General features: G+C 46.3%; 1 protein-coding gene across 5 annotated transcripts in view; it reads right to left on the bottom strand.

The window, feature by feature from the left end:
• The window catches only part of ptprc (protein tyrosine phosphatase receptor type C), a 251311-nt gene that overhangs the window by 106875 nt on the left and 131324 nt on the right, over positions 1 to 13112 (bottom strand). For all 5 annotated transcript variants that reach the window (XM_085982416.1, XM_085982413.1, XM_085982415.1 and 2 more), the window contains 3 exons: positions 10890 to 10916; positions 8299 to 8565; positions 7860 to 7976 (listed from right to left, as the gene is read on the bottom strand). In XM_085982416.1, the coding sequence (XP_085838542.1) occupies positions 7860 to 7976; positions 8299 to 8565; positions 10890 to 10916 (411 nt within the window). The remainder of the gene's footprint in view (positions 1 to 7859; positions 7977 to 8298; positions 8566 to 10889; positions 10917 to 13112) is intronic.

Raw genomic sequence — 13112 nt, 5'->3', positions numbered from 1 at the left:
CATAACCTGACTCTTGTGCCTTTTTTGCTTTCAGATAATGAGCAAGCAGCTGAGCAGCCTGTCCCTGAGGGTACCACATAGATGGAGGCGGAAGATGAAGAGGAGGAAGAAGACACCGCGTCACTGCATGTCTCACCCGCAGGCACCAGCTCAGATACTGGTACTAGGCGTTCTTTAGAAGCTAGTATAGTAACAGGATCTGCACAGGGTAAGGCACCAGGGACGAGCGGGCTGCAGCAATGCCAGGGGGAAAGGTTGGCTCGGGAGCCAGCTCCCCAGAGGGTGAGTTCTGCTGCACAGGACTCAGATGAGGACCTCACTGGGGAGGCCTTTAGAAGAAGGGTGATGGGCAGGCACACGGAGATGATAGGTGCAATGGCAAGGGTGCCCGAGAGCTTGTCGGCAATGGTAAGGAGCGTGGAACAATCCACCTCCAACATTGCACAGAGCTCTGTGCACACAATGCGGCCCATCATTTAAAAAAAATTTTTTTTTAATTTGTTTATGAAATGTGGGCGTTGCTGACAAGGCCAGCATTTATTGCCCATCCCTAATTGCCCTTGAGAAGGTGGTGGTGAGCTGCCTTCTTGAACCACTGCACTCCGTGTGGTGAAGATACTCCCACAGTGATGTTAGGGAGGGAGGTCCAGGATATTGACCCAGCGACGATGAAGGATCGGCGATATATTTTCAAGTCAGGATGGTGTGTGACTTGGAGGGGAACTTGGAGGTGGTGGTGTTCCCATGCGCCTGCTGTCCTTGTCCTTCTAGGTGGAAGAGGTTGCGGGTTTGAGAGGTGCTGCCGAAGAAGCTTTGGCGAGTTGCTGCAGTGCATCTTGTAGATGGTACACACTGCAGCCACGGTACGCCAGTGGTGGAGGGACTGAATGTTTAAGGTGGTGGATGGGTTGCCAAAAAAAGGGCTGCTTTGTCCTGGATGGTGTTGAGCTTCTTAAGTGTTGTTGGAGCTGCACTCATCCAGGCAAGTGGAGAGTATTCCATCACCCTCCTTACTTGTGCCTTGTAGATGGTGGAAAGGCTTTGGGGAGTCAGGAGGTGAGACACTCACTGCAGAATACCTAGCCTCTGACCTGCTCTTGTTGCCACAGTATTTATGTGGCTGGTGCAGTTAAGTTTCTGGTCAATGGTGACCCCCAGGATGTTGATGGTGGTGGATTCGGCGATGGTAATGCTGTTGAATGTCAAGGGGTGGTGGTTAGACTTGTTGGAGATAGTCATTGCCTGGCACTTCTGTGGCACGAATGTTGCCTGCCACTTATCAGCCCAAGCCTAAATGTCGTCCAGGTCTTGTTGCATGCGGGTATGGACTGCTTCATTATCTAAAGAGTTGTGAATGGTGCTGAACACTGTGCAGTCATCAGTGAACATCCCCATTTCTGACCTTATGTTGGAGGGAAGGTCATTGCTGAAGCAGCTGAAGATGGTTGGGCCTACGTCACTGCCCTGAGGAAGTCCTGCAGCGATGTTCTGGGACTGTGATGATTGACCTTCAACCACCACAACCATCTTCCTTTGTGCTAGGTATGACTCCAGCCAGTGGAGAGTTTTCCCCCCGATTCCCATTGACTTCAGTTTTACTCAGACTCCTTGATGCCACACCTGGTCAAATGCTGCCTTAATGTCAAGGGCAGTCACTGTCACCTCACCTCTGGAATTCAGCTCCTTTGTCCATGTTTGGACCAAGGCTGTAATGAGGTCGGGAGCCTAAACTGGGCATCAGTGAGCAGGTTATTGGTGAGTAAGTGCCGCTTGATAGCACTGTTGATGACACCTTCCATCACTTTGCTGATGATTGAGAGTAGACTGATGGGGCGGTAATTGCCCAGATTGGATTTGTCCTGCTTTTGTGGACAGGACATACCTCGACAGTTTTCCACATTGTCGGATAGATGCCAGTGTTGTAGCTGTAATAGAACAGCTTGGCTAGAGGCGCGGCTAGTTCTGAAGTACACATCTTCAGCACGATAGCCGGGATGTTGTCGGGGACCATAGCCTTTGCTGTATCCAACGCACTCAGCCGTTTCTTGATATCACGTGGAGTGAATCGAATTGGCTGAAGACTGGCTTCTGTGATGGTGGGGACCTCAGGAGTAGGCTGATATGGATCATTCACTCGGCACTCGGCTTCAGTCTTGTCTTTTGCACCCATGTGCTGGGCTCCACCATCATTGAGGTTGGGGATATTCATGGAGCCTCCTCCTCCCGTTATTTGTTTAATGGTCCACCACCATTCATGACAGGATGTGGCAGGACTTTAGAGCTTTGATCTGATCCGTTGATTGCCCTGTCTATAGCATGTTGCTTCTGCTGTTTAGCAGGCATTTAGTGCTGTGTTGCAGCTTCCCCAGGTTCGCACCTCATTTTTAGGTACGCCTGGTGCTGCTCCTTGCATGCTCTTCTGCACTCCTTATTGAACCAAGGTTGGTCCCCTGGCTTGCTGATAATGGTAGAGTGAGGGATATGCTGGGCCATGAGGTTATAGATTGTGGTGGAATACAATTCTGCTGCTGCTGATGACCCACAGCGCCTCATGGATGCCCAGTTTTGAGCTGCTAGATCTGTTCTGAATCTATCCCATTTAGCACGGTGGTAATACCACACAACACGATGGAGGGTGTCCTCAGTGTGAAGACGGGATTGCGTTTCCACAAGGACTTTGCGGTGGTCACTGCTACCAATACTGTCATGGACAGATGCATCTGCGACAGGTAGATTGGTGAGGACGGGGTCAAGTAGGTTTTTCCCTCGTGTTGATTGTCTCACCACCTATCGCAGGCCCAGACTGGCAGTTATGTCCTTCAGGACTCAGCCACCTCAGTCAGTAGTTGTTGTACCGAGCCACTCTTGGTGATGGACATTGAAGTCCCCCACCCAGAGTACATTCTGTGCCCTTGCTACTCTGCAAAGCAGGCTGCAAAGGATGGTAGACTCCCAGGGAGATCATGGCGACCCAGACCTGATACTGCATGTGATGGCTGATCTGGCAGCTTCCATTGCAGCACAGGCGGAAGTGACGCAATGTCTTAGTGCTGTAATGCAGTCTATGGTTGGTGCCATCCAGTCTCAGACTGCTCTCATGCAGTCTCAGCTTGATGGCATGCAAGTTCTGACTGCTGCCATTGTGGCTGGGTCTACCACCGTCGACCAGGGCTTTTACGGTTTCGCAGCAGGCCAGCAATTTGTGCTCCAGAAGATTGGTAGTGATGCTGAGGTGCTGCCCCAGGGGAGTGGCTGTGTGTCAGTGGAGCAGGAACCTGCTGTCCTCTCAGGGCGACAGCTTTCCTGATCCCACCCCTGGCACTCCGCCATTGCCCTTGTCGCTGCCTGTCATCCAGCCAGCCCAGACTGCTACCGCCCATGCTGAGGTGGTGCAGTTTACAGCTGGGCCTTCCAGGCCCAGAGCTGGTCGAGGGCATCCTGCAAGGCCATCTGAAGTCTCCTGCACGGACACTCAGCAGCCTTCCACCAGCTGTGCTGCAGCCACTAGCCAACACTTCGTAGGAGCACTAGAGTAGGCAAAAGCACAGTATCAAGGGGCACTAAGGGATTGCACAAGGGTGAATAGCTAATATTGTTGTAAATATGTGTTTACTGATTATTGATAAATTTATTAATTGGCTTTGGATGATTTTGTGGTGTCTCTCATTTCAGCTTTGTGCTGTGATATGGCCTGCGACAGGGATGGAATGATGGGGATGTGGTGAGCAACGGGGATCTGGGGTTTAATTTATTGGAACCACAGTCTTATGAGGCGGTCATGGACTGTCCTCCCAGAAGCCCGATTGACTGGCTGCTTCCTCCCTCGCTCCTGTTCCTCCTCTCCCTCCTCCTCCTCCTCCTCCTCGCACTCTTCCTCCTCCTGAGGTGTCGCAATCCCTGGTGACGAGGGCTGGGCCCTCATGATGGCCAAGTTGTGGAGCATGCAGCAGACCACCACGAAATTGGACACCTGCTCCACCAGTACTGGAGGGCTCCTCCTGAGCAGTCAAGGCAGCGGAACCATTGCTTCAGAACCCCGATGGTCTGCTCGATGATGTTCCTGGTGGCAGCATGGCTCTCATTATATGAGTGCTGGGCAGGAGTGTTGGGGCTGTGGAGGGGAGTCATGAGCCAGGTGGAGAGCGGATAGCCCTTGTCTGTGACCAGCCAGCCACGAGCTTGCTGTGGTGGCTGGAAGATTGCCGGCACGCCGGTCTGGCGCAAGATGAAGGCATCGTGGCTGCTGCCAGGAAAGCGAGCATTCACATTGAGGATTCATTGTCTGTAGTCACACACCAACTGCACATTAAGTGAGTGGTATTCTTTGCGGTGACAGAAGATCTTAGGATTGTTATGTGGTGTCCTCAAAACCACGTGGGTGCAGTCAATGGTGCCCTGCACCATGGGGAATCCCACTATCCTGGCAAAGCCACATGCACAATCGTCCTGCTTCTCTCTGGTGATGGGGAAAGAAATGTCATCCCTTCTCCTACTGTAGAGAGCCTCTGTGACCTGCCGGATGCAGCGATGGACAGCAAACTGCGAGATGTTATTTATATCTCCTTTTGCAGACTGGAAGGATCAGCTGTTGAAGAAATTGAGGCCGACAGTGACCTTGACTGCGACTGAAAGAGCTGTGGTTGCCCTGGTCTGAGGCTCGAGGTCTGGTTGCAGGAGGTGGCAGAGTTCTAATACACTGCTTCTCGCTTAATTGGAGGTAGGAGAAGTGCTGTTGGAATACCATCGGAAGGTAAGGCCTCCTGTTGAGTGCCCTGATGGCCCTCCTCCTCCCTCTGGCCCCATGTTCCAATCTTTCTCGCGACCTCCATTCCCTCCACAGTAGATCCTGGAGGGCGAGGTTGACTGCCAGTACAGCCCCCATTAATGTAACCGAGCGTAGCACTTTGATATCTTGTCAGAATAAATGTCACTAATTTTGAGTAGCCACAACACTTCTGAAAGTAAAAAACCTTTAAATGATTCCATTAAACTGTTGCACAATCTCAAAATGACAAGCAGTGAAACAGCACTAACCTGAAAGCTGCGACTAATCCTTTTAAATATCGCCCCTGGAGCCGCCATCCACCTGCTTGACTCCTCCTCTCCCTGTTGTTGTCGGGGTGAGGCACTAAGGCAGGGGCCAATAATCAATTTGGCAGATCGGGTGCTCAGTGAGCGTTGCACACTCACTGACGTCACGATCTGCCTGGCGCTAAAGCCCCAGACGCCAACAGTTAGCGGCGGCCCTAAGGGGCGACCGGATTTGGCGTGCAGCACTGGCTTCGCATCGCCCTGGTGCTACTGCATTAGCGCCCCATTAGCGCCCCCGCCAGGTGCTAACGGAAGGCGCTAACCAACTGAATTTCTCCCCATCGAGTCTACAGCACAGAAACAGGCCATTCAGCCCAACTGGTCTGTGCCAGCATTTATGCTCCATACAAGCCTCCTTCCACTCCTCTTCATCTGACCCTATTAGCATAACCTTCTATTCCTTTCTCCTTCATGTGCTTATCTAGCTTCCCCTTAAATGTATCTATGCTATTTGCCTCAACTACTCCTTGTGGCAGCAAGTTCCATATTCTTACCACTCTTTGGGCAAAGAAGTTTCTCCTGGATTCCCTACTGAATTTATTAGTAACTACCTTATATTTATGTCCTCTAGTTTTGTACTTGCCACAAGTAGAAACATTTTCTCTGTGTCTGCTCTACCTCAGCCTTCTCTTTTCTAGAGTAAAGAGCCCCAGCCTGTTCAATCTGTCCTGATGGGTATATTCTCTCAGTTCTGGTATCATCCTTGCAAATCTTTTTTGCACCTTCTCCAGTGCCTCTATATCCTTTTTATAATATGGAGACCAGAACTGTTCACAATACTTTAAGTGTGATCTAACCAAGGTTTGATACAAGTATAACATAACTTCTCTGCTTTTCAATTCTATCCTAATAGAAATGAACCCTAGTGCTTGGTTTGCTTTTTTTTGGCCTTATTAACTTGTGTCGCTACTTTTAAAGATTTGTGAATATGTACCCCTAGATCCCTTTGCTCCTCTATCCCATTTAGACTCTTATTATTGGTGTTATCCGCAAATTTTGAAATTGTACTTCCAATTCGCGAGTCCAAATTATTAATCTAAATTGTGAACAACAGTGGTCCTTGCACCAATCCCTGTGGAACACCACTTCCCACCTTTTGCCAGTCTGAATAGCTACCCTTAGCCCCTACTCTCTGTTTTCTGGTTTGTACCCAGCTTGCTATCCATTCTGCTAATTGTCCCCTGATTCCATGCTCTGACCTTAGTCATGAGTCTACTACGTTATCGAATGCCTTTTCAAAATCAAAATATATTACCTCTTCTACATTACCCTTGTCTACCCTTTCTGTTACTTCTTCAAAGAATTCAATAAGGTTGGTCAAGCCTTCTTCTGCCATGTTGCCTTATTCTCCTCAGCTGCAGGCATGGTTATTCCTCCTCCTCCATAAGGATGGCATAAAGAGGGAATGCTATACCCTCTCTGGAGTAATTCTGTGGGGAGGGGGGGGAGGGTGCGGACTGGCAGGACCTGCACCAGGACCAGGGGATGGGCGGAAACAGGGTCGTAGCTGCTGGCCCAAGAGGCCACTAATACTGGAGCCTTCTGGTTGCTGCCAGAGATCAATAGTCAGAAGGACGTAAAGTTTAATGGGGGGGGAGGGGGGTTGAAGGAAACTTGAAATTGTAGCTCTTCAGTGCGCTCCCAGGACCCCTGCAGACCTTCTGGTGAAAGCCAGGTTTCTTGAGATGCCTCAGCATTTTGATGCCCCACAGGTGAAGTCATTGGAAGCGAGGCTATGGGGCCGAGAACACGCGCTCCTGTCTTGATTGCATCCTCATCCTATACCTGCATTAGGCACAGGCCCAGTCACACTGAATTCGGGAAGCCTCAGAAATCCCAGGGCAGTGTAGTCAAGGATGGAGACCTGATGCGATAGTCTCTGCTTCCATTTGCTCTTCACTGCACCTGAGAACTGAACATTTTCCAGGGGCAACAAATAGGAAAATCTGCCTTTTGATATTTTTTTCTTCTTGGTGACTCCATCAGCCTGCCAACATGTGTTTGAACTACTGAGGCTTTTGTTCAACCGAGAGTTTAAGTCAGGATAGGTTTGCACAACCATTGTTAAAGACCCCGTGTAATCACCCAACAAGGGCTCTCCGTTCATAGCAGGTGAATGAGCCACAAGAGGTTTTAATCTCCCCAGTCAAATGAAATGCTCTGCTATTCTAAAGTTCCATCCCCTTCAGTGTCAGCACAGTGGTACCACTCTTGCCTCTGAGTCAGAAGGTCGTGAGTTCAATACCCACGCCAAACACTTGAGCACATGATCCAGGCTGACACTTTAGTGCAGTACTGAGAGAGTGCTGCACTGTCGGAGGTGCCATCTTTCAGATGAGACATCAAACTAAGTCTGCTCTCTCAGGTGGAAGTAAAAGATCCCACAGAAGTGCGGGTGAGTTCTCCTGGTGTCCTGGCCAAAACTTATCCTTCAACAAACACCTAAAAAACAGATTATCTGGTCGTTTATTTCATTGCTGTTTGTGGGACCCTGCTATGTGCAGATTGGTTGCCGTATTTCTTACAACCATCCCGACACTTCAAAAGTACTTCATTGGCTGTAAAAAACACCTTGGATTCCTGAGGTCGTGAAAGGTATTATATAAATGCAAGTTTTTTTATTTTCTTTAACTGAGCCATTTGCAACAGGTCCACTTGAATGAAAACGAATTCTGCCAATGTCACACAGGATGTCTTAAAGAACCGATTTTGTACTGGAGACTATGAGCAATTGAAGAATATTATCGTAAATTTCTCATTATAAATACCTGTGGATGAATTACAGTTCCAATCATACTTCAAATTGCACTTGGTCGATTTTGAAGTACTCAGATTAAAAACAATTTTATCTTCAGACTGTTCTGCAGTTAGATTGAAGCGAAGACCTTGTAAAGAAATAAATTGAAAATTACAGTCACGGAATGGAATTCTTTTACTGAACCACGCTACATTTGTACTTGCACACATTAAAGCCTTTAAAAATGACAAGTTTTGAAGACTGTAAACATTTGAAAATAAATGAGAACTGAAGATTGCCTTTTAAAATGGTTTTGAAGTCATTCCTGTAAACTTTTCATATTTTATGATCCGGTATTTAGCAATACAGCTGTTCAAAGATTAACCTGCGCATTGTGAACTACATTAACAAAAGCAATACTTTAGGAATGCTTTATCGCAGTACATAAAATCTAATTAAACTGCACTTACCAGGCGATGGATCTGTTGTGAAGTTTACGAGATCAATAGTGCGATGACATTTCTCACTGAGAGTCGCTTTGAGCCTATAATCGGTACACTCAGTTAGGTTTTCTATTTGCACACTGCCCTGGCTCATATTTGCAACCAACAGTACAAACAGTACAACCGAGTCTTTCTGAATCGTGATGTTTTGATCTTCGCTGACACTGTAGGTTATGTCCAGGATGACGCTGCTACCATTGACTTGGTGATGGTTGACATTAATGGTAACATTCTCTAAAAGAAGAAAAAGAAAAAAAAATTCCTTTGTAAATACATAGTCATATTTTTTCACATGCAGGTCAATGTAATAGCATTCTTATATTTGAAACAGCTCAGAAAAGGTCAATTACTTTCCTTTATGCAAGGGGGCAAAAAAACACTATCTCATTTTATCAATGAGCGGTTACTGCAAAGGTCAGACTCACAGAAGTAAATCAGCCACTGCCCATTCAATAATGAAATACTTCCATGAATCACAGTTGGTTCAAATTTGTTTCCGACTGTGCCAGTCTGGTTTCCGGCCTCCTCCGACGTTGGTGGAAGGTCTGTACAGGACACCAGTGGGGAGAGGTCAAAATGGCGGACCCAGCACAAGTACTGGTGGTTGCACCCACTCACGTTGGCCGCTACTGGCACCCAGCACTCAGAGACATCGTCGACACCCCACTGCCCAAAGGTGTTTTGGTGTCTTTGGTTTCCACCGACTGTGGTCTTGCCATTCACCACCAATCAACAAAAGTTCTCTCTCACCACACCCATTTTTCATGCGAACACATAGGGTTGGATTTCCTGGTGGGGCGTTTGTCACCAGAGGTGAGCTGGAGAGGGGCTTCACTCGCCGCTCAACCCCTGCCTCGAACCCAACCCATTTTCCTGGCTAAGGCCTATTGAAGAATGCAGGGTGTGTTTCGGCTTCACCTCCGTCGCGCAAAGGCAACCCGCTATTGCCGTGTAGCAAGATTTGGTGGCATTGCAACACCAGGGGAGCAGGAGGAGCACCTGAAGAGTGTTTTTTTAAGATGGTAGGATAGCTCGGAGTGAGCCTCTGTTTCTTTTGCAGGTCATGTGAACAGAAGAGAGGGAGAGGTGGTCACTAGCAGGCCCTTTCGCTCCAGCAGGGCCATCAGCAGTCTTGCTGCCACTGCTCCAGCAAGTACCAGCATCTCTGTATTGGTCTTACTTGTGATCAGAGGGACAGTGGCAGGGCAGCAGGGAAATCAACCAGTTTCTCTTGCCCCCAGCCACCCACTTGAGCTGTCAATGAAATGTGGCAGGGCAGCCAAGTGTCCTGGGTGGGGAGGGGGAGTGTCAAGCAGGGTCTCAAGGATTCGGCTGGAGCTCTCCTGGCCCCATTTCCCCCTCTTCCGCTGCCACCCAACTTCAGCCCCTAGAGTCCCCCTGCTGGGGGCATAATTTTGCAGCTCTGGATTCATTGAAACATTTTGCTGACAAATATAACATTCACAGTACAGTGAGATAGCAATCTTTTTATTATACTAATCTCTGCATGTTTTAATCTGCAAAATTAATTACTATATAAAGGTAGCTGATTATAAAAGAACTCCAGGAAACAAAGGTTCATTCAAAATTTTAAATTTAATGTGCAAATACACATCCCCCATCCCCCCCATGAAAGGTTTACCACATCCAATTAAACAGTGCTACAAGGTAATGATTAGAGCCCTGAAATTCCTTAAGAATTGCGCATGTCTCCCGCCGTAATGCTGGAAGCTTCCTGCTTGCCATGTAAGAGGAGGAACCTCCTCCCATCCCTTACAAGGCAAATGGCAACTGGGGGCAGAGCCAGGGATAGGAACTCCCTAAGCCGAGAGTTCCCACTCCAGACACTGGAAGGGAATCTGGCGTTTCTATGGCAGCCGGTACACTGAGTGAGTGGAGCTATACCAGCCTCCATAATGGCCAAGTTTCCATTGGCAAGGGGCAGAGGGAAGGCAGAAAAGTGAGAACCCGCCTAAAGTGGTGCTTGTGTCCGCCCTCCCATGCCAATGAGGCACCCTCCTGCTGACCCCCACAAGCTCTGGTGGTGTGAGCACTGGAGGACATTGGTGGGCACAATGCCAGCAGAACTGCCGGGATCACATCTCACAAATCTCCAGCCCCTTGTTGTCCGAAACTATGCGATGATTGGTCACAATTTATTTTATAAGCTGAAGACCAAGAGGTTGATGGTTTGATGATCAAAAAATACGACAAATGCCTTGGTCTCTTGAAAGAATGCTGCTAGCAAGAACGTTAGTTGTGTTCCCCCTTTCAGAAACAGGAGACCCCCATCATACCCAAAGTGACATTTTATTGAAAAGTTTGTAAGTTATATTTAAAGAGTTTAGCTATTTGTTTTTATAAGAAAATGATATGCTGTCAGTCTATCTTAAAGGAAGAGAACATTCAGAGACAGCATTCTAACTTGTTATTAAAATAATTTATTAAAAAAATTCCTGCAAACAATTATCAGTGTTTATGAAAAGAAGCACAATTCATAATTTCCATTTGAACAAACGAATGTTTACACTGTATAAAAGCAATACAAGTTTTCTTACCACAAGCCAGGTCTCCAGATGTGGTAGCTAGGATTAAAAGCACATTATAGCATGTTACAAAGTTGTATTCGTCAGTTTCATACTTAAATGCATTTTCTGCCTTGGCAGTTTATATACAAATGCAGTGCATTCCTCTTATATGTACCAAATGTACAAAGCAGTAACTGCACTTTTATGAAACTATGGTAAGCATGGTCAGGTGCAGAACAATCTCAGGAATATGAACTCTTCATCTGACAGTTTAGGAATTTTTTTTCTTAAATTAACAAACCGAGGAAAAAGGTCAAAGGCCAAAGGCCAATGGGCAGAACATCATCGAGGTCGAAACATGTGGAAGAGAAGAAGGAAAAAAATCAAGAAGTTGTGCTTAAGTGGTGCCAAGCTTGGATTGTAAAATCCTTTAGATTGCAGCGGAAGGGGACAAGGAAATCCATATTTTAGGCCCGGGGGAAAAAAAAGCTGTGATGCACTCACACTGCAAGTATAGCGTTGCTATAAAGCACATTGAGCTTTGCACTGGTGCTAAATTTGTGGAGTTTAATCAGCTGTTAAGGTTCACTTCATTACATGACCTCCCGCTTCCAACTGCCCTGCCCAATCAAGCAGGCTTTTTTTCCCTCCATCTCCGATACTTTTATAAACAAAAATGTTGAAAGAAAATGAAGAAAAGCACAATTTTTTTTAATGCCCCAAAGGTTTTCCTTCTGGGTTTTATTCGCAGCAATGTCCAGGAGATTAATCTTCAATTCCTGGAGAATCTACGACAATCTGGAGGGCTGACAACCCTTGGTTGGACCCTGACTTCGATTCAGGCTCTACTTACACTGTAACTGGAGAACTTTTGTGAAGCGAAACCACTATCTACCGAGGCGATAGTTACAGTGTGAATGCACACTTAAAGCAACAGTGTAATGAGTCCTGATTTTAACATGAAGAGGATGGTATTTAGATATTAAGATAGGAAAGATCATGAAAACAATGACCATAGTAATCGCAATATAAAATATTAAAAATTGTGACAGGGAGTCATAAATTGAACACTAGAGTTAAGAGAATCAGCTATCAGACAACCAGCGTGTAGTCTGTCCAGCAGTGTGAGAAAGCTGCCAGAGGAGCCTCATCAAATATGTAAGCAGTATGCAAGCCTTTGCTACACATTTGGTTCACAGGAAATTGACAGTTGCTGAAGAGAAAGGAAGTGTTAGCCAGTAGTTAAGTAAGTAACATTTCACACTAACAAAACCCTGTACATAAACTATTCATATTAGCATCTGTATGGAGGAGACTGAGAAACAAACGTTTAAAAACACAGAAACCTGATACCACACACTGAACCAAATAGGGCTGAATAGAAATGAATATCTTATCATTTGGTTCTGAAAAACTATATTACTTAGGATTTAGACTTACACAACACACACAACACACACACGCACAAGAGCTAACAACACTGTATTCCTTTTGTTTGGGAAAATGAAGGGGTATTGTTGTTTTTCTGTAAGGAATAAGCCTGTTTTCCATATTTTTTTTAACTGATAATGGTGGTTATTATGGGCCATAACACGAATGGACAGGTCGATGGAACATGTCTCCTTTTATAGTGAAGTCTAAGAACAATAGACATGTCTCATTTTGTATCATTTAGTTCAGTTTGGGACCAAACATTTGCTGTTGCAGTCCTGAATGTATCAGTGTTGGTCAATCTTGCAGTTTGAAATTGGATCTTGCGGTATTAGCAAGGAAAGAGTTGAAACATGCCTCTTAAAATTCCTTTGCCCGCTATTTTAACAACAGTGTTGACCTGTTTATCTATAATGGATTCATAATTTAATTAACAAGGTAGACACAAACAAGTTATTGCACAGCACAATTTCAACCCTCTGGAGTTTTTACCCGACACAGACCCAAGATCATACCGGGTCTGACTGAGTCAGTGCAGCATGATCAACGATGCTGCTAGGTGACAGGCCCCATCATGCAACATGCAAGCTGTGACTGCAATGGCAGAAAAAGTACACGTCAGCAGAAGCATGCACCTCATTTCTCACCTTCCTCCTGTCTGGATCTTGGCAAAAGTTCTAAATTATACATATATAAAACACAATAACCGTATCTTATTATGAAGTGTGCGTATACATTTGGTACATCTCTAAGGTCATTAAAAAATAACTAAATAATCAGTTTACTTCATTGTTACACTTGTTAACAAGTGTTTATTCTTAG

This window comes from Somniosus microcephalus, chromosome 3 (genome assembly GCF_052327205.1).
Source record: "Somniosus microcephalus isolate GS21.2 chromosome 3, FLI_Smic_1.0, whole genome shotgun sequence".
NCBI lineage: Eukaryota > Metazoa > Chordata > Chondrichthyes > Squaliformes > Somniosidae > Somniosus > Somniosus microcephalus.
The sequence above is the reverse complement of the archived record's forward strand: the minus strand, read 5'-3'. Positions and strand labels throughout refer to the sequence as shown.